The sequence below is a fragment of the Lagopus leucura genome, unplaced genomic scaffold (genome assembly GCF_019238085.1).
Source record: "Lagopus leucura isolate 7727_CA_CO unplaced genomic scaffold, USGS_WTPT01 Super-Scaffold_100016, whole genome shotgun sequence".
In the NCBI taxonomy this organism is placed as follows: domain Eukaryota; kingdom Metazoa; phylum Chordata; class Aves; order Galliformes; family Phasianidae; genus Lagopus; species Lagopus leucura.
The window spans coordinates 12,112,217-12,139,871 of NW_024962270.1; the positions used below are offsets into that span (position 1 = coordinate 12,112,217).

The window sequence follows — 27,655 nt, forward strand, 5'->3', positions numbered from 1 at the left end:
TGGAGAGGAGTGCTGCAGAAGGGATCACGGGGTCGTGGTTGGTGGCACGTTGAATCTGAGCAGGCTCTCAGATCCACCACATTTGGCCCCCCCCCATGAGGATGACTTGTGTAAGGCACACCACCACATCCAATGCAAATGCAGAAAAGCAGGAAACTCATGGGCCGTGAGGACCACAGAAACCCTCCTGCCTCAGAATGCTTTCAAGGAACAGCCTTTCTCTCTGCCTTTCTCTCTCTCTCTCTCTCTTTTTCTCTCTCTCTCTCTCTCACACACACACACACACCCACCCCTCAGGTGTTCCAAAGTTTATTTTTCAAAACATTTCTAACGATTGGATATGAGCAGCAATCAAAGAAAAACAAAACAATTAACAAGTTGTAAAGGCCCACAGTCAAAATATCAACAGAGCCCACAGCCAACTTTGGGCTTTGGCTTCATTTTTATTTTTTTTTTTCCTTAAAGAAGAAAAGAAGTTGATAGAATGCAAACCCTCAGTACTTTTCCTATAAGTTTCCCCTCCAGCTTGTGGATGGTGTTTTCCCACACCTTATATCCTTAGAAAATGAAGCAACTCACGTACAGGAACAGCTGTACAAAACATCCGAGAAAAGCCTCAACAGCCTAAATAAGAGTAGGTCCTTTTAAATAAATATCCAATAAAGGCACAAACCTGTTCTGGGGAAAAACATCACATAGAAAACAAGACCTACTAAGTAAACAGTGGAGGAGGTGAGGAGGAAGAAGCTATTCCAGCACCTGCTGCTCCATTACTCCAAAGAGAAATTCTGGACAGACGCTTGGGAAAGGATGAAGTGTGAGCGATGTGAGGGTGCACGTTTCAGACAGACCAAAGACCTGCTGGCACAACTCTCGTAACTGCAGAGGTTACTGCCATCTCTTTAAAGACCGCCTTACTGAGCAGTTCCTTTAATGTAAATATCAATGACAAATCAGGCATCTGCTGAGTAACAGCACGCTCTTCTCTCTTCATAGCTGCCAGCAGGTGTACAAATGATCACACGTACAGTTTCCATTGCTCAAAAATATAATCTTTAAAATGGAAATAAAAGACCGAGACGCAGTGCCTTTAAATGTTGCCCTTACAATACAAACTGCCCAAAACACAAGTGTTCCTTTTTATATACAAATTAAGCACCGATCCACAGCGCTTACTATTCAAATTGCAACCCACCCCCACCCCCACGTCCCTGCCACAGAAAAAAACTGATGTGGATACACCCTGTAGTCGATCTCGTAGTTGGGGGCTTTATTGTTAGTTTTTTCCTCCTCCATTAGCAATGTCTGCTTGCAGTTTTTCCCTACACTCACTGCATCTCTATGTGCACAGAACCTAGATTTCTTTAGTAAATAATTTGTCTGAATTCAAAAAAAGTCAAAGCCTGTCACTTTGTAGAGGCAAAGTCGAACTAGACCTGAAGAGCATTACAAAATGTGGCTATTTAAAAAGAGGTTCACTTGTCAAGTCCAAGAGGCCTAACGCCATCAACCTTCCCCAGCAGCCCAGCCATCTTACTGTACACGCCATGGAAGACAGCCCTCCTGCAGCACTGCTGAGTCCCAACTGCCAGCCTCAAACCAACCGCTCAAGTACAGCGGCGCAAGGCACACAGCATACTGCAAAGTCTTCCTCCTGTTCTGCCACACGTGGAGTGACATCGCAGATAACAAGCATTCAGAGCAGGATTCTGAGCAAAGGAGTTGGAAGACAAAAGGGAAAGTGACATTTATCTCCATCTCTCGTCCCAGTTTCACTCCGCAGAACTGCCCCCACCACTTGTGCCCGCCATCTCCTCCTCCCAAGGATAAAGCTGAGCTAACGGTTCTCACTTGCCCAGCATTGCAAACGAGACTAAAAGCGGAGCTTCGCAGGTCTGCAGGGGGCACTGTGCGGCCATCTCCCCTTTTCCAATAGGAAGCTGCTCTCACATTGCTTTGCTACAAGGACACTAAAGAAACGCAGAGTAAATCACAACGCGGAGCAGCACTACAACTGCTGGCTGGTCTCATTAGTACCTCCTTTTGCAGCAAAGTCTGTCCATTCTGGATATTCCAAATGCTCTGCAACTGTTTCAGTTTTAGACAAACATACTGTTAGGCAGATATTTATTTGCAGATTTGAATAATGGAACAGATCTTTACTTCAGCAACGCCGTATCAGAGGAGACCTCACAGTTCCTGGTGCTGGAAACTGCCTGGCTGCAGCACTCGCAGCTCCATCATTTCTTACTAGAAACGCTGCGACTCTGAACTCAAGACTGTTCCATGCTGGATATATCCAAGGAAGTACCTGTCTCCTAAAAAAACAGCCTCCTCAGCACAGTGATCCCTTCTCAGTGGCATCTGTTCCTCATCACCCAGGGGGCAACTACAGGCATCGCAGAACTCACTGCCTTTAAACTGTGCCACTGTTCAGCCCAAGAGAGCTGGAGGAAAGCTCTTCTGTAGTTCAAACAGGCGTGGAACTGCAGCATACCAGGTTACATCTGCCAGTAAGCTGGGCTGTTGTGCTTTCCTCTTCCGCCGTTGTTTTCATTTAATTATTTTTTAACTGTTTCACTTAACAAGTGTGTTTCTGTAGCATTTCTTCCACGCTCCTGGAACATAATGAAGCATTCAAAAAGAAAGCTTGTCTCTGCAATGTGAAAAGCGTTGCTCTTCCAAGTTCTTCTGGAAAGGACAGACTGACAGGACTTCCAGGCCTATCTGCATTTATAGCAGGTCAGATTTCTGCAGTTCTGTTGTCAATTACACCCAGATTAACAGCACTGTACTCTCAAGGCCCACTTAGGGTATAGAAGCAGAAGACTGATGTTGTTTTGAAAACCCACCTTTCACATTTATCACTGGTAGCATTACAATTGGCAGGAGAGGTTTTCCCTGCATTCTGCTCCCTGTTCCGTTCACCCATTACTCGCCCATTTCCCTCCCCCCTTTTTGCAATATGCTATCACTTTGCATCGGACAACAAAAAAATACAAAGCAGCATTTTCATAGCCCACCTAAACTTTGGAGAAAGACTTAAATATGCAGGATGTGCCAGAAGCACAGACAACTGCCTCACCAGCAACAGCACACGTCAGGAATTATTTCACATACAAGGTATTCCTCTCAAGCCTCTATTTCTTAAGAAAGCATTTTTGTCTTGAAAATACTACGGAAGGAAAAGATTACCGCAGCATGAAAGAAAACCTTATTTACAAGTTTGCACATATTTACATATTTAAAAATCATTCCTTTTATTCTGGTTGCAAGTAGATTCTTGTTTCAGAAAAGGAGCACAAGCACTTCACCAGAGCAAGACTATTTCTGTAAAACTGCCAGTTCTGAAACACCAGCATTATGGCAAAGCTTGCTTTCTAAAAAGTCTGTAAGCTCAAAGGAAAGGGTTTTTTAGTGGACGTCTTCTCCCATCGCCCTTTCAAATTGGATAGCTTACCTCTTCTGTAGCTAGCAACCAGAGCTCTGAGCTGCTCTCGTCTGCTGCTGCTTGGGGGATCTACGTTCACTGTAACAGGATCTACTCTCCCTTCAGCTGTGAAAGATGCCCTTTGTGGAGAAGACACTCAGTGAAAGTGCGCCTGCTGTCACCTGTTGGAGGCTGTCCGTGCTGTTGTGACACACTTGTATCCCCTACCCTACGGCAGCCCTTGCCAGAGCCAGGCTCTTTCAACTAGCTGTGATTTCAACCAGCTGTGTAACACTGCCGTCCCAGTGGTGCAATCACTTATTTGACTCTCTGCATTTCTGAATACGTAGAGATCTTGTTGATTCACAGCATTTAAAACTCACATTATAAAGGCTGTAGATTACCCTCAGCTATTCTGATGTCAGAGCTGTCTGATTTCACACAATATTGGCATTAGGATAACACAAATATTACTCTATCAGAGTATTTCTTTAAGTGTACAAAAAAGCTATTGCTCAGCTTTGAGTTGCGTCTTGGTTACAACAGCCACCTCATTTACGGAGAGAATAAAGAGTTAACGTTTTCCATTCATTTTTTAACACAATTCACTGAAGAACCAGGTTGCAAAGCAATTGTGTAACCCCCTCAGCTCTGAAGAGAAGAATCCAGTTTGTGCCTTCCAAGTCAACCTTCAGCCTCTGAGAACAGTTTCCTGCCAAGCAATCTTGAAATTGGTGACCATCTCACACAGCAGTGACTGTTATAAACAAGAATCCCTAAAGCACGGCAATTCAAAACAACATTATGTCGCACAGGGGAGAAATAGTCACCCTGTTCAGGAATCCAGAAATCACAGAAAGATTTCCTTCTTTCATTTTACCAGTATTTGGTTCTTCTCACATCTCGCAGCTTTGGCGGCTCTACATGAACTGTATCTGTAAAACAGGGATTACGTGTTAATGCTGCTTACATAGCACGTGGTTACTCACAGGTTCAGAATTCTACATCTGTTCACATGCCCAGTTACCTCCAAGCTGGGTTTTGTCCTGAAGAACATTGAGACCAACATATTTGAATGACAATTCCTTCAGCTTGAACAATCGCTCGTCCATCCTTTTTTTACCACCCCACCACATAGGCCTTCAGAGAGCTTTCCTCATTCCTCTACCCAGTAAGGCAAACCCAAGTATCCAGCTAACATCCGAGGAAGTTTACATGCCAATGCCATTCCCCTTTTCCTAATACTGACATGGTGAAAAGCTAACCACAACGTTTCTGAATTTTACTTTCCTTCCCACACTTGCATGCTTTCACCCGCTGAGTTTGCTTTCTGACCAAAAAAAGCTGACACTTCTGACTGAAGAACCCCTTGCTTTCAGATGCAGAAATACATCAAGGAACACTGGGTTGCTTTCACTCAGACTCCAGTTGCAGTGTGGCCTTTCTTTTAAAAAGAACAGTTTACCTGTGTTCCAGAAACAGGTGCAAAAGGATTTGTCGGCCTTAGACCAGGCTGCGTATATATCACTGACTGGGGTGCCATCAAAGGAGCAGCTCCCATCTGAGAAGGGACCTGCTGGGAGACAGAAAGCAACAAACCCATAAACCAGTTACACGAAAATTAAAACTGGTTCTAGAAGTGGTATCTTTTTGCATTGTAAACATAGTAGAAAATAAGCAGGGAGATGCAGACACACATAGTAGAGCTTTTAAAAAAATCTTCCTGTCTAAGATTTAATACCACCTCTTGCAGGTGTGTGGTGACAAAACCATCTGCTTTCACGTATTATTAACTTGATGAAGTTATATGCAAGTCACAGTGCTGTTTGAGGAATAACTTTTGCCACAAACCCAGCAGACACTCAGGTTTTCAGGGACAGGAGACTGTCACAATTCTTACCATTCCATAGACAGGCACTTGAGGCGTAGTCACTTGGTATGCAACTGGAGCAGGCACCTTCAATCAAGAAAATTGCATATATTAGATAAGTTTTAGATATATATCAATTAAATTGTATATTAGATAAGTTCACGCCTACTAGTCAGGCATACAAAACATTTTTCAAGTAATTACTACAACCAGCATTCACAAGAAAGTGACTTACATGTCCAGGATAATGTACTCTGTTCTGGCACAGCAAAAGGAGTAAGGACAGAAAAGGAGGTATTCAGATTGGATATTGTAACCAAGGGAAACAGATTCCAATCTAATACTGCAACTACCTATGCTCAACCCACTAATTTAAGATGGGGATGAGGAAGCTCGAGGGCAGTATACCATCAGTAGCATCCTACTTTCCCTGACGAGATCTCCAGCAAAGGTAAAACTTATTATGTTCAGCCAGATTTTAATATACTGCAGCCAGGTGCTGCTCGCATACCACATTTCTGACATCAGCAACACACTGCAAAATATTTGATAAAAAAAATGACAAGCATCTCAAGCTGGCAGTCAGTTTTATGAGGTTATGTACGTAGACATGGTGATGTGTGCCCTTCATAATGCTCTGTCTCAACTGGTAGAGGTAATGATCTTACTAAGGGAATGCTGGGTGGTGTTTTATGAAGGAGTACGAACACTACGCGTTAATTTGAGTTACTATGAGCGCCACAGGCCAAGCTGCAATGCCTGGACCTCTCCAGTACTTGGGCACTGATTTTAAAGCTGCTCATAGCTGAGTTAGTTCTTTGCACCGGGAATGGTTGGAATTCCAAGCCAATGGGTGAGGAGATGCCTGGCACAGGGCACTCAACCATCTCAGAAAAGTATCTCATGTGACAATGCAAAACAAAACAAAAAATCAACTGAAACCCACAGTGAGCCACATCAACTGAGGTTTCATCCTTCTTTCAAAAACAGAAACACAACAGGCACTTTTAACATGAGATGTTCCAGAAATGTGAAGAAAGGATGAAAAGATGTGGCACATGAGACTTCTGAGATGGTAAGAACTGCAATCCTCTAACTAGAACATTTGGGTTTCATTTCAGTCCAGTGCTGTCTATTAAGCTGCTTAAATTTTCAGTGAGCATACTTGTATAAGCTGAAGGAAAAAGGCATCACAGGCAAATCTACTCCAATTGGAAGCACTAAATCAGATGGCTGTCTGAAACTCATTGTAAGTTCTGCAACTACTGTAGTTATAAGCAACTGGGAGGAACAATTTATTTCCCTCCAAGGCTATATTTCTATATATACTATATTTCAAAAGAAGTTTGCACTTGTATGAATACAGCGGAATGGAAGACACCTGGCAAGTGACTGAAAAGCATGGGAAAAGCTAGCTGCCTACAGACAGCCCTCCAAGAAGTGGAAGTCCTTCACAGAAGCAACTCCTTTAGAGTTGTTTTGTGTTGGGTGACTCTGTATTTTGTGTGTTGTGTTGGAAAAGTGATGACACCGCTGTTAAGCATGATTACAAGCCTGAAGTGCTGCTTGAAACAATAATTAAGTTGCCCTGCAGGGGTGCAATATCATTTCATATAATACAACTAAAACGCAGCACAAACCAGAAGTAATACTGTTTTTCTTCTACTCCTGAAACAAGTTCTTTGGATTCTTAAAAGGTGCATGTGTATGTGCTCGAGTCTCTCAATCGTACCCTGACGTTGCTGAGATCAACTCAGCTCATAAAGAACTCACAAACGGTTCAAGGTCTCAAGTGCGAGGATTCCCAACCCTCCTCCAAAGTCTTTAACAGGGAGAGGGAAAGAAATACACTGCAACACACTTTCTTGAGTTTGGGAAGTGGCCCTGCGTGCAGTTTTGCCCCCCACTCTTGTCCCAGGCAGGTTTTGCTACTATTTTCCAATTGATTCATGCAGTGCAGAAACATTTCCTGGAACAAAGAGCAATTCCAGCAGTACAGCAGTTACCATATGTGGCAGCGTGGGTAAGGGAGTAGGGTTCCATGTGGTCGATGTGCTCGTTTTTGCTTGCCAGTTTGTTCCACCAGTAAGTTTTTTCTCTGCAGGCTGGGTCCACTGCATATCAGACCTGAAAGGACACTGTGGTATTAGTTTTCAGACAGAGCCAGAGAGAACAACAAGAACAACGATGTCATAGAACACAGGAAAACACATCTTAAGTCAGGCAGGCATTTGAAATCTATGGGTAGTAAAAAAAACTAAAGGATTTAATTCTCTCCTTACATTTCTCTGCTGCAGCAAGTAGGAAGTCCAAGGGTTCTGTTTTGGGTTAAAAGCTCCCTGCCATTTCACCATACGGTGTAATAGCTCACAAGAATTTGACTTAACCACAAGATCTTTTGTAGTGACTCAAAAACACTTCCAAGCACAGCAGCTACAAGATGAAATTAACTCAAATGTTAAGGCCGATTGTTACAGTGACTGACTACAGACTCACTCTTCCAACACTATTCTTGGTAGCAGATTACTCTGAACTGAGACTGTTGTCATCAATGTCAGTGCTGTGAAACTGTGCTACCGTCTACTAAGGAGTCATGTAGGAGTATCCTAAATAGACAGACACACTTACTTTTTGGATGGAGTTCCTCCAAAGCCAAGACCTGGGAAGGTGGGAAAAACATAGATATGTAAGTCCCAGGTATTTTTATTTATCTATTTATTTTACTTTTGAGAAGAAAAATCATTTGCTTGTTTGATTTTGTTACTAAAAACAAGTGAAAAGCTTCATGCTTACTTCCCACTAGATTAGCGAGAGAAGAATCAAGGTCATTTGCCAGAATTTTTCCACTTGGCTGGTTGGCTGAGGTGGCTCTTTGACTTGGTGGTGGTACTGTGGGTTGCAAAACATCATCTAGATATTTAATAGCTAAAAAAAAGAACAAAAAACCAGCTCTTAACAAAGGTGACACTGAACTTAATAAATAGTCTGTCCTAAGCTAGAGAGGCAGAGAACCCTAAGCAACATTAAGTATTTCTTACATACCGAGGCAAAACATGCTGGAAGCACTAAGGGGTAAGCAGAAGCATTATTTCACTTTCATTTCTTAAGGAATGCTGTTTGCCTATCTGGTAAAGTCTTCAGTTATGCTTCAGCAGTAACTGACAGAATTTCTAAATTAAGCAAACCCCCCTAAAAGAACCTCAAGAACAAAGTCATCCAAGACAGTTTCAAGGCATTCTTGGAACCGCCAGCAGTAATTTCATGGTACTGCTGGCATCTGGAACGTTCACAAGAGTTCCTACCTGTTTATAAGGACTTCAAGAGAAAACAGCCCCAAGAGAAGAGATCAGAACTTAAGTTATTCCAAAAGCAAAGCATACCCACAACTACTCTTGCATTCTTTTAGGTGCAATGCCTCCCAGTGAAGCTCAAGGGAACTCACTGTCACACGTTAATAATATTAACATCGAAGTCAGGAGCACTGAAACAGATTAATGTAAGCTTACCCATTAAGAGACATCCATGGGGCCAACGTTTGTCCCCCCAAAAAAGAAAGAGGAAACAATCAGTAGGCAGAAGGAAACAAGTCAGAGCTAAATTTAAATAACTAATTAAACCGATGGCTTGTTATCAACTTACAAATGTATTAAGTCATTAAGTTATTAACTTCCACACCATAAGAGCAATTCTACTAACAGATTTGAAGGGTAGGCCTGGGTGAACCTAAGGAGGTTCAACACAGCAATGTTGAAGATTTTGCACTTGGGCCGGAGGAATTCCAGGCATTTATATAGACTGGAAGGAGCTCCTTGAGAGCAGCCCTGCAAAGAAGGACCTGGGAGTCCTGATGGATGAAAAACTGAACATGAGTCAGCAGTGTGCATTGCAGTTTGGAAAGCAAATGGGATCCCGGGCTGCATCAGAAGACGAGTGGCCAGCAGGGACAGGGAGGTGATTTTGTCCCTCCCTACTCTGCTCTTGTGAGGCCCCATCTGGAGCCCCGTGTCCAGGTCTGGAGCCCCAGAACAGGAAAGACAGAGAGCTGTTGGAAAGGGTCCAGAGGAGAGCCACAAAGATGATCAGGGGACTGGAGGACCTCCCCTACAAGGACAGGCTGAGGGAGCTGGGCTTGTTCAGCCTAGAGAAAAGAAGGCTGTGGGGTGACCTCATTGCAGCCTTTAAGGGAGCCTACAAACAAGAAGGGAATCATCCTCTTTGAAAGAGTAGATAACTGCAGGACAAGGGGAAATGGTTTGAAGTTGAGGGAGGGGAGATTTAGGCTGGATGTCAGGGGGAAGTTCTTTACAGAGAGAGTGGTGAGGTGCTGGAACAGCTGCCCAGAGAGGCTGTGGATGCCCCGTCCCTAAAGGTGTTCAAAGGCCAGATTGGACGGGGCCCTGGGCAAACTAGTCTAGTATTAAATGTGGAGGTTGGTGGCCCTGCCTGTGGCAGGGGGGTTGGAGATTCATGATCCTTGAGGTCCCTTCCAACCTGGGCCATCCTGTAATTCTGTGTGCCTGCAGGGTGCAAACTAATTGTAAGACAGTTTTTACCACTTGCAGTCCTGTACTGCGGTGCTGTAGATTTTCCTCCAAAAACAGCATCAAAGTCAACATTGATTGCTGAAGGGGTGGCACTTGGAGGAGCTGAATGAAGAGGGAAACCTAAAAAAAAAAAAAAATAATAATAATAATAATAATAATACAGGGAAATCACGTACACCCATGAAATAACACCACTCTTTTCATCAAAAACAAAGTCAAAAAAATAAAGAGATCAAATTACCATCAACAGACAGAGGATGATACACAGAGGTATAGGTAGGTTTACGGCCACTGAAGTCATCTTGGCAAAAAGAAAAAACAAAGCAAAGATCAGCTTAAGAGAGAAAATGGAAGAAAGTGCTCTAAACTTTAGGTCTGCAGTTAAAATTTAAGAACTGCTGGCAAGTTCCAGCAGTGAAAGTAACTTGCCCTCCCCACTACAAAAGTAAAACCAAGTTGCAGTTTGCAAAGTCAACAAAATTTTCAGCTAAAAGACAGTTTTCAATGGTCTAGGTTGGGGAAACTGAACTTGAGAAATACATGTTTAAGGAACCACATTTACTACTGGAACTAATGCACCACTTTCATGTGTTAAGAGCAGATTGGTCCCAACAACACAAAGACAGCACCACCCAGTTTACTAGTAGCATTATCTCCACTTGCAAAGAAATGAGATGCTTTGGTTTTGATTTTTACCACTAAATAGTTCCACTGTGTGTCTGGAAGACAAGCTAGCACTGATGAAAGGGGCAGTAGATTTTACAGCTTCTTCAACTGGCTTCATGTCAAAGATGTCCAGATGAGGTGGAGACTCAACACAACCATTTGAGGACGAGAAAGGACCTTGCAGATGCAGAAGTAAAGGAAAGAATACAGAGTACACAGACAGGGAAGAACGACAGGACAGATGACTGCATGTGAGATGTTCTAAACAAAGCCAAACTGTAGACCTGCCACACAGTGGCCTGTTAAGAGATAGGAATTCTGACTTTTGGATAAAATCATTCACCTCCTTCTTCATTTAGGGAAAATAATTTCATTATTGCCACAGGGAGGGGAGGGGAAAAGGACAGTTACCTACTAAGAAAAAAAAGCAGCTATTACATCTTTGGCTTCATAAATCTAGCACTTTAATATGGAACTACTAAGCATCGATTCTGCCTATTGAAATACGAACCCCCCACTTCCTTGTTTCAGTGTTTAAGGCATTTGACATCTCTCCTGACAAATCTTTAGAACAAGCAGGGCTATGAGTGCTGTGCCCAAGAAACAGTCAACTCATTTCAACAATGAATTCACAGTTGTTATTCTGGGCAGGCTGCAGGCATGGCCTTTGCTGGGGACACAGGTTCAGTACCTACACCATAGAAAGTGTTGGTTGGCAGTTTTTATTCTTTCCCTCAGAAATTGCACCCAAAATACAAAGACTGCTTTGTGGTTTGTCAGAGGATGATGCACAGAAGTACAGGTACGTTTATGACCACTGAAGTCATCTTGGTGGAAAAAAAAAACAACCAAACAAAGATCAGAATAAGGGAGAAGATGGAAGAAAGTACTCTAAAAATTAGGTCTGCAGTTACAATTTAAAAATTTTCAGAACTTTCAGATTAGCTGCTCTGTACTCTGACAGGCTCCAAGATATCCGGACGCGAAAAATTCTGTCTCCTAAACCCCAATTATTTCACTGTGAACTCAATTCAACTATGAACTCATTGGAGTTATTCCTATATTCTAAGGAATCACCCATCAAACCAAAGTAATCACCCAGTCAAACTAAATAAGCTTACCTCCCCAAGCACTGCCTGCTGACGTTGCTGTAGCTGCAGTACCCTGTACAGTTGGAACAAACACAGGCTGAAGATCAAAAAGATCACTGGAAAGGTTGGGCATGCTGAAAAGAAAGAAAGAGACACAATATGTATTGCATTCTTGAGTTACACACAAATTCACGCTGATATCTCAGTTGTTTCTTGTTCACCAGGAGCTAGCCACAAATAACAGTACAAAACAATATATTTTCTTTTAAAGTATTTCTTAGCAAATAATACCAAAAACCCCATCAATGCTCCAAGAAAGTAAGAAGTTACTCTCAAGAAGTACTTAAAATTGTGAGCTGCCAGACCAGCCCAGCATTCAGGCTTACTTCAGAAAACAGAATCTCTCTCACCTATTTGTTGTGGGTGCCGATACTGAAAAGAGGTCAACAGCTGCAGTGGTATTCACACTTTTTCCTGATAAGGTGCTTGGGGATGCTGATGTGGAAGTAGAATTTGATACTACAGAAATCTCTCTTAATCGCTGCTCCTGAAAGTCCAAATATACAGTTTGGAGTTCAGTGTTATTACTTTGTTCGCCCTTCAGACCCTTTCAAAAAAAATAGTTCAACTATGTTCCTTAAATTAAAAAAAAAAAAAAAAAAAAAGACTCAAAGTCATCTTTTCCACAAAGTCAAGGAAACAGAAAGCTGATTTCAGGTTTGTTTTAACGTAGCCACAAAAGGCTTTACAAAGCCTCAAGTCTCACCTTGGCATCTAGAGCAACGTATATGAGGCTCCCTCCCTTCCAAAAGATGCATTTCTCTGCTGCCAGGATCCCTTATAGCCCAAATCAAATCACCAGAAACCCAAACTGACGTGTGTCTGAACACCTACCTATGAGGTGTTACTCGTCTTTTTTATACAATTAGTTTTAGGTCACATCCCTCGGTTACAGCTGGATCGCACATCCCCTGGTTACAGCTCACTGCATTTACACACGTGTCAAATCACAGTTTCCTAGCACATTCCTCAAGTAAAAGAAATTCAGTCAGTTTGTAAGTTTCTCACCCAACCCAAATGCGTTTCCTACTAATCCATTTAACTTGTCAGTGACAGCAGCTACAACTTCTGTTATAACAGAAACAGCGCAGGGGAGACATCTGATAGAACTCCCAAAGGAAAAGAAAAAAAAAATATCACAAAATAACCAACCAAAACAGCTGCATCACAATACCAGCCAAGATTTTCTGGTGAAGCAGCTCAACAGTGAGTAGCAAGGGACACTAAGATTATACGTGTATACATATACAGACATGTGCATATACAGAATACCTTAAGAGCTTGCAGTCTAGCTTGTTCCTCCTCCAACGCCTGCTGCTTCTCTTTCTCATCCATCCTGCTCAATGACATCCCAGTGTTGGCAAGCGTGGAAACAGCACAGGACAGAGCACTAGCCCTAAAAAACAGCAGGAAGTTTTTATTAACCAAAATCAGCCAGGCACAGATCTCACAGTTTAAGCATTAAGTGTTGTGCTACTCCCCTGCCACCGCAGCCTCCTCTTACCTTGCTCTTTGGTACAGAATAATAGCATTATTGAAGATGGAGAAGACCTTCAACATCATCAAGTCCAACCACAACCCTCACCTACCCAGCCTCATCACGTGCCACACATGTGACAGGAACACACAGGATTACTCCCCAGGTTTCTGTGGTAGGAACTCTCAAGTAGTGAACACACCAGTTTTCTATTCATATTAGCATCATGTTGATTAGACTTCAGTTCTGCTCCACTGAAGTGGCAGAGGCACAGAAAGCTTGCATGGGGGGCGGGGGGGGTGGCACCACAGTAGGACAGAGCAAGAAGCAACACACCAAAGTTATTCCCAATACTGCACACTTTAGTGGAATACTGCCATGGAAAATCATCAGATACTTTAAAAAAAAAAAAAAGAAAAAGAAATCTGAGGCATAAGACAGCTACTCAGGAATGCATTTTACACTGATACCTTCCTTTATCAGAGTCTGCCCACATATTTAAGGGGGTTCCCCTTAGATGTATGCATATATTGGTGTACGCCCAAACCAAATCTTTTTGCCCTTCAATCAAAACACATTCATACACACCAGTACTCTCCCTCTTCTCCTGACAGAAATAATTCCTGTCAGCACAAAGTATCAAAGCTCATTTGGCAGCTCTGAGACTGAAGAACTTTCATAGGCAGCTTAAGGCATTCATGACTGAAGAAGTAAATAACTGGCAACGAAGACGAACACCAGCCTAACAGCAGAAAGCCTTGAACTCCAAATACCATACAAGTCTTATGAGCCAGAGGATTCAAACAAAGAAAAAAGTGCAAGGAATAATACACAACGTCTCAGCTCAGTGGTTTATTACAATACAGCAAGATACTTGTCAGACAAAAGCACACATCTAAGGAGCAAGTGCAGTGGAGCTCTCAGACTATTACTCACCAGATACAACATTTATACCGTCTGGGAAGATAGAGCTGGAAGCCAATAAAATTCAAGAGGAGAACCTCAATGACTGAATCCCAAAACTTCTTAGGATGATGACAACAAATCTTAAGTAGAGGCACAGGTGCCATTCATTTGGTGCTCACCTGCTGGCAGCAGAGACTTCTTTTGTTTTCTTTCCCTCCAGAGAAGCCAAATGCTGCTCCAGTGCTTCAAGCAAGCTGCTGGGTGCCTGAAATTAGAGTATTTGTGAAGCTCTACTTTTAGACAAGGACTTCTTGTTTAGTACACAGATGAGTTTTCCCATCAACTAAGAACCAATATGACCACTTCAGTGACAGCACCTTGATGTCATTCATCCTGCACAACTGTGTTCTACCTACCCAGCTGTGGTTCTTGGCTCCCATCAGGAACACTTGACAACAGGGAGTGAAGTTCGATTACAAAAAAGCAATCAAATTCAGCCTTATCCCAACAATACAGTCTCAGGCAGAAGCATCTATTCGGCACAAGATGATACAATAACCCAACCCAATTTCACCCAAATCCTTGGCATACAAAACATAAGAAACTAGAGTGAAAGATCACTTCAAATTAAGCTGCAGAAACTCTCCCCTCCATTCCTCCCCCCCAGAACAGCGTCACCTAGGAGAAGACAGCAAACTCTCAATGCTCTTCTTTGATATAAAAAATTCTAAAAGCAGACTTAACTCCATTTAAATCCAGCAGAAAGCCAGGCATTAGAACGTCACACTAAACACATGGTGAAAGCTTAGGAAATGCAAACATAACGTAAGGAACTCCCAAAGATGTCTGAGAACACAGCAACAACGTGCTAAAACCTACCTGCATGGAAAAATACATTCTATACCTTTTCTGCTTTGTTTGTTTTTTGAACTCTCTAACTCATCCCTCTCCTCAACCATAAAATCTGCACAGTAACAAAACAGTACCTTTCTACACACTTGCTCATTGTTGCAGATATTCAACACAGGTTTTGTTTTGTTTTTGAATTTATTTGAGCAAACAGAACTTAGTGTTATGGCAGAAAAGATGCTGGAGCTAAAATAGGTATTATGACCTGAATAAGTCTGCTTTTCCTGACTCAGACTCACCTCCCTTAACCAAAGCCATGTCAGACTGACATCCAAACAGAGGTAAGAGACTGAGTTGCATTTATAAAGAATACAGTCCCAGCTACAAACAGAAAGGAAGCAACAACATAATGAAACAGGACATCTACTAAGGACAGTGATTTTCTCTTTACATAAATTGGCAGAAATGGAATCAGAATCAAGGAAGGAAACAAAAAGTTACACAGCAGCAGTAGTAAAAATTTCTCAAGAGAAATTCATTGCTCTCAGGAACAGCTTAGACACCAAAATATGGACATCCACACAAGAAATCTAAGTATTTAGAACAAACAAACAGGTAAATGAGTGACCAGACTATGAACAAAAGGCTATCATTACAAGCTGTCATCCATCATCCTGTCTGAACTCGCTGGTGCTGCAAACACAGCAAAAATTGATGTTTTTTTTCAAAGTCCAAAACTAAGAAATGTCAGGGAATTGTTTTGAGTTGGCACAAGGCTGATGTAGAATTACTCAACCTAATTAAATGTCATGAAATTTAGTACGGAGTGGAATTGGACTGATTCACTGACGATGGCACTGAAGTTGCCAAAATACACAAGATGCTGATACCCACCACCACATTTCAGAGAGCTGCCTAAGAATTGTGCTTGCAATAAAATAACTGAGCTATTAAGAAAAAAAAAGTGTTCCAGCTGTAACTGTGAAAAGTTGAGCTCATAAAAATTTTAGAAATAAAGACCAAAATTAAATTTCCTGTCCTCAGTAAATCAGAAAAAAGCCCCATGATTTGAAGACTTCTGTAACTCCTTGGTTAATGTGCAAGTGAGCGCAACCCAGCACGCAAGCCCCTGTCATCTCTGAAGTATCACCTCACACTTCAGTGTGTTCTCATTAGGGAACACAGGCCAGCTGCACATACTGTACTCATCAGAGGTAAGCTGCTAAGATCAAACATCACAAAACATCACACTGCTGTGTTCATTCATTTCTTGCCCTCGCTCTGCTGGCTACTGTCACTTTTTTTTTTTTCCTACTGCAAAGGGCGTCAAGTTCTTTGCAAGGGAAACATGAGTTGCTAGGAGCAAGTATGAGAGATGTGTACATGTGGCAAGATGCCTGTGCCTTATAAGCCAATTAATCCTTTGTCATGAGACAAAAAGCAGAACTTCCAAAAAAAAAAAAAAACAAAACCAAGCAACACCTTTATCACTTTAAACAATCCAAAAATAACAGCTGCAAAGGTAAGCACCAAGGACACACGATCCAAGGGAAAAGTGCACACCTGCATTTCCTGTATAGGTGTATGGAATAGAATACATCCAAGATGATTGTTATGTTACATACCAGTCATAAGAAATGTGGAAGACAACAATAACTGAATGATATCAGCACGATACGTACACTGACCTGAGTAAGATCTGGAATGTCCCCCTGATCGATTCCAACTTGCTGGGTTTACAAAAGAGGAAAAAAATAAAGTATGTTATGCTTTACACAGTGGCAATGAAATAAAAACTGAGGTCTGAATGTTTTATAGAAGCTAACAGACTAAAATGAGCATTAATCACCTTCTGAATTAGTATGAGTTCAGTGAAAAACACGTCTCAGAAATCTGAAGCACGTTTCTTTGCATCTAAAAGCAAAGCCAAGCCTTTATCCAGCCATTTTTTCCATACAGAAAATCTACTTGGGAGCATTAGAAATATCTGCATTGCTTACTGGAACTACTTCTCCACTTTGAGCAGTTACAGCAAAGAACAGCAGTGTAAATACACTAACAGTTCATTCTGGACCATTCATCAAATTTATAACAGCACTTCAGAAAGCTGTTACTACATTGTTTGGCTAATGAAAAAGATGCCTGACAATCTCACTTCACATTACTCAGAGTAACTGCAGTTTAAAATGCACTATCTGGGGAATTGCTCTCTGTACAGCAAAGGTGACGTTACAAAATTATGAATACAGACTGCTGTTGTAGTACAGTAGCTTGGAATTCATCTTTTCATAGGCATCAAATTATTTACCTCTGCTACTTTGAGGAATTCTGACAATTTAGTCATTCTGGATAGGAATTTCTTGTACATATCCAAGCCTTCTTTACACTGGTTCTTCTTCATATCAAAATATTTTTCTGAGGATGCAAATAAAAACACTTTTGTAAGCTAACACCACCCCAGCAAAACTGGTACCATTATATATTATTATATTACTGACACGAGCTTCAGGGATGGAGTAGACAGTGGTAACTCAAAGCTATTCAAGTTTCCACGCTGACATGAATACTTGTCACTGCTATAATAAAGCACTCAGCAGAGAGGAGCCATCTGCGAGATTCAGCGTCTCAGAATATAACACAAAGCTTGACAAACATGGATGCAAACACATGCAATTATTGAATTAGACAGTTCAGGTAATATTCTAAGGAAATCACCTTACTAGCTGAAAATGATATTCTTGCCTATATTCTTGTCTACATATTCTTCCACATATTTAGACCCAATATTAATATGTTTTGTTGTTTTTAAGTCAGCCTAACATCCAAAACACATCAAAATGACCACTAAAGTGATTTATGCACTGAACTGATCTGCGAAAATAAAAAGACCCAGCAATCACAGCCTTCACTTTTTCTTATTTTGCTCCATATAGGTGCAGATATCTCAATGAGAAAAAAAAAATAGCAGAATAACAAAACAAACTGATCAGGTAATGTTGCACTCAGAAATTTGTTTGAATAGTCATTATTAGGCTTTCCCAACTGCTTGTCACTCTTGAGCAAAAGAACCACATGCCACATATGAAGCTTGTGTAGACTCAGATACCAGCTAGAAGCAAATAGGCAAGCTATAAAGAAAGTATGGGAAATCTCAAGTCAGTTGTGCTGCGTGGGACATTCAAGAACGTTCAACACTCCAGGCCTGCTAACTAACAGGCCAACAGTGCCTTTGTTTTTTCCCTCACAGTCAGCCTCTGACTTCCATCTATGTATCAGGTCGTAATCTTCAGGTAAAAGCATGTATTTAAGCACGTGCCAGTTGTGGTTAACACACCTTCTGCTGTTAACAACTACACTAAACAACTTACTAGCTATTATAGTCAGAAGTTGTCCTTTATTTTGCTCAACAACTTGTGTGAAAGAACGAAAGCTAAAAAGAATTGTCACATACCTAAAAGATTAATAATCCCCTCATTGTATGCTGCAAAAAGTCTAATGGAATCTTTGAAGAGGAGCATAAAGGCAGCATTAATGACACCATTTGTTAGTTCATTTGGATTTGCCTGTGTAGAAAGCAACAAGAAAGTAAATCAGTACTTAATAAAATAATACAACTTACTTCAAAATGAGAGACTGTTACTTAAAACTGAGCCTAGAGTACTTACATCAAAATCAAGGAGTGCATCATGCTGGTTCTGTATGATTGGAAGAGTTTTTAGGAGCTTTTCAGCATTCATGGTTCTCATTACTCCATCTATCCTACAGGTTAAAAGACATGTTTACAGGTCACCAAGAAACCTCAGCAATATTATGCTGTTTCCACACTATTAGATTACTTCAAAGGGTCAAAAGGAATACCATCACGATAAGCTCAAGAATAACCAGTATTTCCCCCCCCACACACACACACAGAGGCTAAACAGCAGTAAAATCTCTTACCCTCTTTTCATTTTGGTGAAGTCAACTGCTACAAGTCTGTATGAAAGTGCTTTTTCATTCAAGTATCTGCTATACCGCCTAATGAAGGTAGACATATCATAGCCTAAAAGTTAAGTGTTTGCAGGTTAGATATTTGGAATGATGCAGTTTCCTCCAAGTTCTTTTCAAGAACTACTCTCCTACATTTCACATCCACTTGCTGGAGAGCAGCGCTTCACAGACTTATTCCAGAGTTTTGAGATTCACTATTTTCCTCTTTGACATGTAGAGTTACAGCTTCTTCCCTGCTTGCTAAGGTTAGGAATGCATTCCTTGCAATTGTGACAATAAGTGCCTACAACACAAAGAAGTAGGCAAAAACCAAGCAGCTCTCATTACAACATTCTAATCTGAAATCGGATTGAAAACATACTCCCAGTAGAGCATTGAGGCCTCTGGTAATTTATCTCACCATTCATGCAGCACATTCCATGCACCTTAACAGTTCACGTTTACTTCTCAGATACTGAAATGCAATCAAAGTTCAAAAGAGACCAGTGTGCTGATATTCATCAGGTCTACTCTACATAGTACAAGTTTATTTCAAACTTGCAGCTCTGTAAGGATGATACACACATTACAGGCAAACTTCAGTACTCAGTTAACTCAATTTCACCTTCTTGGGATACACGCTTGGTCAGATATTCTTTGGTGCTTCACACAGTACAAATCATAATACTCTCACCTCAGTGTCACTTGTCCCCCAGAGTACACCAACACAGGTACCAAACACAGAGCAAAAAAGCAATCAAGGATCCTTACCCTGCATGGCACTTTTGTCCAGGTAGTTGTTTAAATTGAACAATGTGTTTCGAGATGCAAGATACTGGATAAAGCGCTGTTGGTGGAAAAAAAAGTGGAGTCAAATTTTCGTTGCAACAGCCAAAACATTCAGGCAGAAAACTACAATTCATAATCGATTCTCGTAACCTCCAACAACAGATACTAGATCAAGAGTCAGAAAACCTTGAAACTGCTGATCAGCAACATTTCTAACATACAAAATAGCAGATCTGGTAAAAGCATGACTTAGAAGAAAAAGACATGGCTGCCCAGGCAGGAGGGGAGCGGGCTGCGTTAACATCATAGGTTTACAACAGCCAAGCTAGAAAATGCAAAGTGAGAGCTCCACCTAAGTTATGAGTTCCCACACTTCTACTCCCATTGTACAAGTCAGAGACAGGTTTCTTCCCTTAAGTAACAACATAATTTATAATAATGCTACTAGAACTGTGGTAAAGAGCAGCACTCAGTTGGTATAATTCAGATTTACAACATACTGATCAGAATAAAGAACATTTAAGTTCTGAAAAACAATAGCTAGCTCAGCAAATAATAGAAAAGTAAGAAACAAAACATTTAGACAGCAAGGCGTTTTAAACGTTTTTCTTTCAAGTTGCCCATACACAACTCCAACAACTGCAGCTTCTGTGCTTTTTAGCTTCCTGACCCATGTTTGAGTCCATAAACGATTACAATTGTCGGGGACTTAGGACTTCTGGGGCTAGTGACACCTCTGATCTGAACCCCAGATGCATCTATTCAAAGGTAAGGAACAGTTTCAGTACACACATAAAAATACAGCTCTTCTCTGCTGTAAAATATTACATGAAAAAAAAAAAAAATAGATACCAATTGCTAACCCAGGACTCTAAGCTTCAATTTTTCCTTATAGTTCAACATTGGATTTTATTGTTTCTTTTTTTTTTCCTTCACATTTCAGCATGCAGGTAACAACTGTATTAGGAGAAGGGAGCAAAATACACACAGTGATTTACAGCATTCAGTTTAGCTTTGTAGTTGCAGTAAGTAGTGCCTTCCAAGCAGTGAATTTCACTTCAGATTATCCCTTAATTTCAACCTACTACCTGTTGAAATATAAAAACCACCATTAAAGAGGCCTTTACAGAACTAATTACATCTTACCTCATTTCCATACATCATGAGGTGGTGTGTTGTAATTAGAGCTTTGAACACTACAACCCAGCTACTGTTTGCAGTTCTCTCAAAGAGCGTGTCTGCCAGCTGTGGAATATTCACATTCATTTCATTTGTGCACTGTATGAGATCTACATTTAAGAAGGAAATAAAACACAACACAGCATTGCAATGAGTTATGCACTCCAAGATCACCAGGTTTTGTAGTTTTACACAGAGAATTCATACTGTAAGTTTTATCTTCAGTTCTTCCTATAAGAAATAATTGAACTATTTCACATCTCCAGCTCAAACTCGCTCCATTTTGGCAAAAGACATGAATGCGAATTTAAAAGCATTTTGACTGTTTTAAGGAGTCCCAATATCACAAAAAAACCTTGCTCCTGTAGATACTGTGCCCAAATTGCCGTTCAAAAGCCAGTGCAGACACAGAAGTCATTCCATCCAAACAAAACTGAGAAGCTGAGAAGAGTGGGAAAGCAGAGACACCTCCTGAGATCAAGCAGCAAGCATTCGAGAACTTTGATCTTAGCCTGAGAACTGATTCACCTGGCAGCCAGATGCTGCAAACCTGAACTAAGCCTCTTTTCTGTGAGATTTCAGAGGAAGAATCGGCCCACAGCCATCTTTCCATACAGTTAAATTGACCCAATCACCAACGCGCTGAGCATATTGTGGGGGATCACAGCAGGTCTCAAGCAGTTTGTGTCAAAGACTGATCATACACTCAATAGTTAAACGTTTACTAGGAAGAACAGAGAGCTTCAGAACTCTGCCTGAGTACCGGAACAAAACCAGAGCACGCTCCAGCAGACACCTGGGGAGAAAGGTACTGCTGAGAAGGAAGCAAGAATGTTCTAACCCCCCTCAGGACATACACATTTCATTTAATTCCCTGTGAGCTAGCTTGGTCTCAGGTGTGATCAAAGCACAGCTCAAGGACTGGGCAAGGCCAGTACTACAAACACCTCATTTGAAAACCTCCTCTGCAGCCTCTTACTGAAGGCAAGTTCCTGAGCAGGCTGCTGGCTGTGGATCAGCATTACTGCTCATGTGGTCCTTCTGTGCAAGTGCTTGAAGGCCAGCACCCAGGTACTAATAGTGAGGTGTCAACACAGCCAGCTTCTGATGTCCATCTTCAGCTATTTAAACGTTTCTACCTATTCATATGCACAGAATATATTAAAGATGTACCCTGACTACAAATCTGTTTAAGGATCACCAATGTTCACTTTGAGTCAATTAATAACAAGATAACTTGGAAAGTGAAGAATTTTAGAGAGCCTTCTGCTTCAGTTAAGATACAGAAAACATTAACTGCTTACTGATTCCACTTTGATGTCAGAAGTTTCAAAATAGGTAGAAAACATTCAAGTCCAGTGAAAGTTTTCATCCCACCTATAAGCGACACACAAACACTGAAATAACTATACAAAAAGAAGAGCTCTAAGAAGAAGTTTGAAACAAGCTTCACATCAAAACCTTATTGTTAAGTATTAAAAGACGCCCCTGTCCAATTCTCAAACAGCAAGTCATTCGGTAGACACTTCAACTTTTGGCTGTGTCATCCTCAGACACCGTGTCAAATTTTAAAACATTTTTAGGATTTTGGTAAGCTCAAACAATCTACAGTTACTGCTCCACGTAACAAAACAAGTTCCCATTCCAAGATTTATACATAGGAAGAAAGTCAGTTTTAACTCCAAAGCTTCATCTCTTGAACAACCTTGTTATAACGTTTCTAAGTAATTATCTCAAAGCACATTGAGGTAAGTAAGTCTTCTTGAATCCATGCTGTTTATAAGCGAGTATTATTAAGACTGTTGCTTGCTTTATCACAGCGTGTTTTATATAACTGAAGGGTCTGCGACCAGCAGAGAAGCGCTGCAGAAGTCTTACGAGTTGTAGGCTGAGAATAGGAATTACTAAAAAACCAACAAACACAGACTATGCTGAGCAGTGTCTGTAACATTACCAACAGGTACCAATTAAGGAAGAAGTTCCATTAAACGTTGAGGTCTATGACCACATAGAGAGCCTAATGAAAACAGCATTCCTGCACAAAGCTCTCCTTCACAAAACAAGTCAATTTTACTATTCAGTATCTCCACTGAAGAGACTGCTTATCAAATAACAAGCAGGACTTGAAGGAAAGATGTAGGTTAAAAAACAACTTTTGATCTCCAAGACAGAAACAGCAGACAGACAGATCATATCATTCATATTTTACTGGAGAGATTTTGGTTTCACACAGATTTCGGCCCCATCTGCAAGTCTTGTCTTCCTTCAGACAAAGTCTACCAGCAGATGTTCCAGTAAAGCCTTCTATGAACACCTGGGAGATTTCTTGCATACTTCAGATCGACAGCAAACACATGCTTAGAGGTGTTACTCTATCAAGATGTGACAGAATTCTACTGTTAGCAACTAAACCAAATGCTCTAACTGATCAACTCTCCTTAAACCATTCATTTAAAAAAAATAAAAATAAAAAAGGGGAAAAAAACGGGGCTTATTCCATTGTAACGGTTTATGGTGATAAAAAGCCAGCCTGGTGTCAACTTTCAGAAGGGAGCCAATGCCCTCTGCTTTCTGAGAAGGCTAGAAGTACTTTTCTGTCAAGTGACAACACAGCAAATGTTGAAAAAGCCCACGTGTATTTGGGAAGCTCGTGCCACTGGATTCCACACTACTTCACATGATTGAGAAATACAGGTCCAGCATTCTGTGCAAGAGCTAGTGAGGTTTTCCAGGATGACCAACTTGCTTCTTGAACATGTGAGCCCAACCACTTTAGGAATTCTGCATATGAAGTGCTACTCATAGCCTGATCCAAGCTGTGCTTGAGGTTATGGGACCTGAGCAAGAATTGAACAGAGTTCAGAAGTATGTTAACACAGAAAAAAAAATTAAAGTCACCTGGCTTTAAAGCAGAAGAGGATTTCTGTACAGGATTTCAAGCAGCCTGAAAGAGCTGTGGAAATCTTACTGCCTGGAAGAGTACAAAGGCAATCACCCCCACAGCCCATCTGAAATACTGGCACATCATCTCCAAAGCCACACAGGTCTCCAGAGCAGCATGCACGGATATGCCATCAGCCCTTCAGAAACTCCTCAGTCTGGCATTGACAAAAACCTGGTATTTTTCAACTTCCAAGCAAGGAAGTCATCATTTCCTTAGTTCAGGAATACTCCTTTCAAGACAACTGTCAATACAGAAGTTGAGACAACAACAACTGTTCAATATCCCCCTAATTTTTCCCTTCTGTCACAGGACAGAAGCCACTCTATGAATAGCAGAGAGAAGATTAGAGACCAATTTTCTTAACCCTGGAGTCTTAAAAAATAAATAAATAAAATGCATTTACTTTTTGGAAGTTGCTTGCAAAATAAAACAAAATAAACCCTTAGGCAGAGTTTCTCAATGCAGCCCGTAAGGTTTTGTTTTAAAAAGCCTTAAGCAATTGCCACATTAAATGTGCACAGAGAGAAAGATACCAACATCAGCTGTGTTCTGGGCCTTTTTTCTTCAGGTCAAATTGAAATTCAGGGACTAGATGACCCTTAAAGGTCCTTTCTAACTCAAGTGATTCTATGATTAAAGACAGACACCCTCCTGCCTGGGGGAGCATTTGAGATCGTTTCTTCATGTTCTATCATAACACACATATCTCTGACCAGCAGCTGCCAGCAGTAAGACTGGCAGACAGAAAACACCCCAGAACTGCGACAGTCAGCATGTGACATGATGGGCAAAACATGAATCCGCAATGGCTCAGTGGAGACCTGAGCTTTCACCTGAAGTGAACAGCCTAGTTTTGTTACATAACACAGTTTTGAAGTAACTGAATTACCACTTCTAAGAACATTTCTAAGCCTGCATGCATACAGTAGTTATAAGTTTATATGAACATCAACTGCTTCCCCTCCATGTGTCAGTTAAGTGGGCTGTATACAAGTTATAAGGAGAGAAATAACTCCAGTCTCACTCAGTGCTCAGTTGAACGTTTAATGCAGCACTTCTTCAGAGGTCTGTTTTCTAAACTTTGGGCTACACCCAAGTGCATCGCAGCTAACAGCTCAGCTACAACTTTTTCTTTTTTGAAGTAAACTTCCCATAGTTACCCAGGAAGAGATGTCACCAAAGGAGCAGCTCCCCCCACTCCACTGCAATACTAACCTTAGAAGACTGCGTGGCACAGCAAGAGAACCAACATACCAGGGAAGGGGAGACAAGACTCTCAAGCACTCCACTGAGGAAAATGAAGAAACATCACATAATGTTTTATTTTATCCTAAAATATTACAGAATACTACAGAAATAGATCTGCTGACTTATTTAGGACACTGTGACCTACTTTAAGAGAAAAAAAAACCACTCATACGAAATATTCCCATTGACACTGCTTAGGTTTCTTCTCCTCTTTAAGAAGAATGCAACTTTACTACCCAGCAACAGTCAGTCAGATAGAACTCAAGCCTCCCAATAATCCCAGTCCACACGCCGTGTGCAGAACGCCTTCCCACTCATACCATGCTGTAACGTTCAAGCTCTCTTTGCCAACGGAATTGGGCAACAAGGGGAATTTTAAGAATTAATCTGAATGGAATCTGAAGACAGGTACTGCTCCAGATCCTCGACACAACTGCCAACTCTCAAAACATGTTTTTTAAGCAGCAATTACAGTAATACCAGATGGAGCAGCGTTTTTAATGACACACACGTAGGGACACTAAGGTACAAGCACCAGTGCTTTGCATTAAATCCAGGCTATGTTTTATTTCAAGTTTTACTTAACTTGGAAAGTACTTGCACTGTGGCTTTGAAACTATATTGTGTGACAGATTACAGCATTTGAACTTGTATTAAAGGCAGACAGATGAGATACAACTAAGTTTTGCTTACAGATGGACAAGAAAAATTATCAGGAAATGCCACGCAAAGTCTTGTGGATGTTAGAAATGAAGCAACCCCGTGTGCTCAGTGAAGGTGGGAGAATGGCATTTATTTTATTTTTAACTCCTTTTGCAGAGGTACTTCTGGTACCACATTTCTCATCTTTTTTGTTCACCTCTTAGAGCCCCTCCATTTCAAGATATACTGTTAGCACAACAAGCTTTTTCTTAATTTCAGACAAAAATGATAGAAAACAAGTTACATCAAAACACAGAACTTGTGGCACAGGAGGACCTTCAGGAGACAGCTCTGAACAGACTTGTATCAAGAGACATTCAGAAGAATGTCACAGCACAAGTTTATGCTGTTCTCATGTTACACAGTTCTTCCACCTGTCCATTTGCTTATTCTGTGAGGGTAACTTCCAGTGAATGACATGATTTTCAACCAATGAATTCCATCTTTTAAGCTTCAGAAACTTTTAAACTATTGAGCAACCACTTCCTGGCTTCCTGCCATGATGCCATTTCTGACCTTAAGGGTTACCTTGCAAAACTGTTCTACCTCAGGCAGAAAACCAGATGAAGTGATCTTCCTATTCATTACACCGCTCATTATTCAGCTTTGAGGCTTTCAATTTCAGCCTGGTAGCTGCAGTACTTACCTCCACAGCCGGCTTCCGCACATCCAGATCAATAAGAAATACATTTGCACCGGCTGTAACTATGTGACCCACATCCAGAGCTCTCAAACAAAAAGTCTGTTTCAACAGACGCACACCACAGCAGAGCCAAACCGCCCCCAAACTCCAACAGCCCGAACAGCACTCTCCTTAGCATCATCACCCGACAGTCCCACCTGCAGCCGTGCCTCGGAGGTGAGCCGTGCCCAGCTCCACGTCCCCTCCCCAGCGTGAGCGCACACGGCGCGCACAGCTCACCGCGCTTCACGCTGCCGCTGCACGCTACGAAGTCGGAAGCGTTCAGCGCAGGTTGGAGCAGTTAAAGACCAACTAAAATCGAAACAAAGCAACAACTCCGATCATTCTGTAGATACCGGAGGCAGCTTCCTGCACTTCGTGGCACCTGAGTTGTTTTAGCACTCAATTTACGCGTAAAAGCAGCACCAGAGCAGTCTCGTTTTGGAGAGGCGCGTTGGATCCACCTTCTCCCAACCCCTCACCTCACTCCAAGCCTTTTAGCAAAGCCCAAGGAACGCAGCGACACGCCACTACGAACGGCCGCATCCCCCCGGATGCACAGAGAAGAAAACCGAGACCCGAAGCTCCTGGCAGCGATGCCGCACGCCAGCCCCCCGCTCCGCACGGCGGTGCCTACAGGCGCTGCTCCGGCGGGCACGGTGCTCCCGGTTCGCCCGTTTCCGCGGGCGGTACAAAGCTCACTCGTTCCACGTGGAAGCCGCTCCGGCAGCGCAGCCCGGCCCGGCAGCTCGCCCGGCGCCCCTCGGAGCCCCGCCCGCCCCAGGCCTCGGGAGGGCCGTACTCACAGTCCAGGTGCTTCTTCTTGGGGCCCATCACCTCGTGGGTCGTGGCCTTGCAGACGGCTTTGGCCACGGCCGAGCCAGTGACGCTGTGCTGCGCCGCCGTGATGCGGTCGGTGATCGACTGCCCCGACATCGCGGCGAGGCCGGGCGGCGGGAGCGGCTCCCCGGGGAAGGGCGGCGGGGAGGAGTCCTCGGAGCGCCGCAGCCGAGGGCAGGACGGGAGCGGGGGCGGTCCGCGGTGAGGCCGTCCGTCCGTCGCTGCAGACCGCGTCCCGGAGGAAAGCGGCCGGCTCCGCCGTGCCTCCCGCCGCGGGCTGTGCCGAGGCTTTCCCTTTCACATTTCCACTCCCAGACAAAATGGCGGCGGCGGCGGCATCAGGTGACCGCGCGCCCGCCCCGCCCCGCCCCGCTTGGGCGAGCTCCGGGCCGTGCGGGGCTGCGCCCGC

At 42.3% G+C, this 27,655-nt stretch overlaps 1 protein-coding gene across 8 annotated transcripts; it reads right to left on the reverse strand.

The window, feature by feature from the left end:
• Positions 1-381: 381 nt before the first annotated feature.
• On the reverse strand, positions 382-27,394 carry LOC122182781 (phosphatidylinositol-binding clathrin assembly protein-like). 8 transcript variants are annotated; one of them, XM_042876308.1, is made up of 21 exons: positions 27,213-27,394; positions 20,798-20,940; positions 19,634-19,709; positions 18,833-18,935; positions 18,559-18,652; positions 18,345-18,456; positions 17,202-17,308; positions 16,576-16,623; positions 14,224-14,309; positions 12,934-13,057; positions 12,012-12,148; positions 11,632-11,735; positions 10,541-10,687; positions 10,086-10,145; positions 9,854-9,964; positions 8,094-8,189; positions 7,929-7,959; positions 7,307-7,427; positions 5,331-5,387; positions 4,896-5,006; positions 382-4,365 (listed from the first exon to the last, which is right to left on the reverse strand). In XM_042876308.1, the coding sequence occupies exons 1-21, from the start codon at positions 27,340-27,342 to the stop codon at positions 4,351-4,353; spliced, it is 2,013 nt and encodes a 670-aa protein (XP_042732242.1). In that variant the 5' UTR covers positions 27,343-27,394; the 3' UTR covers positions 382-4,350. The 8 variants fall into 8 exon arrangements, with proteins under 8 accessions (XP_042732242.1, XP_042732240.1, XP_042732239.1 ...); XM_042876306.1 differs by having other exon boundaries at positions 4,896-5,003; positions 8,094-8,210; positions 27,213-27,392; XM_042876305.1 differs by having other exon boundaries at positions 8,094-8,210; positions 27,213-27,392.
• Positions 27,395-27,655: the final 261 nt, after the last annotated feature.

Coding starts and splice junctions, on each gene's coding strand:
- LOC122182781 (XM_042876305.1), bottom strand. CDS start 27,342: ATGTCGGGGCAGTCGATCACCGACCGCATCACGGCGGCGCAGCACAGC. Junction 20,941..27,212: donor CAAGAAGAAGCACCTGGACT/GTGAGTACGGCC, acceptor TCTTAAATGTAG/ATCTCATACAGTGCACAAAT. Junction 5,007..5,330: donor AAGTGCCTGTCTATGGAATG/GTAAGAATTGTG, acceptor TCTGTCTCCCAG/CAGGTCCCTTCTCAGATGGG.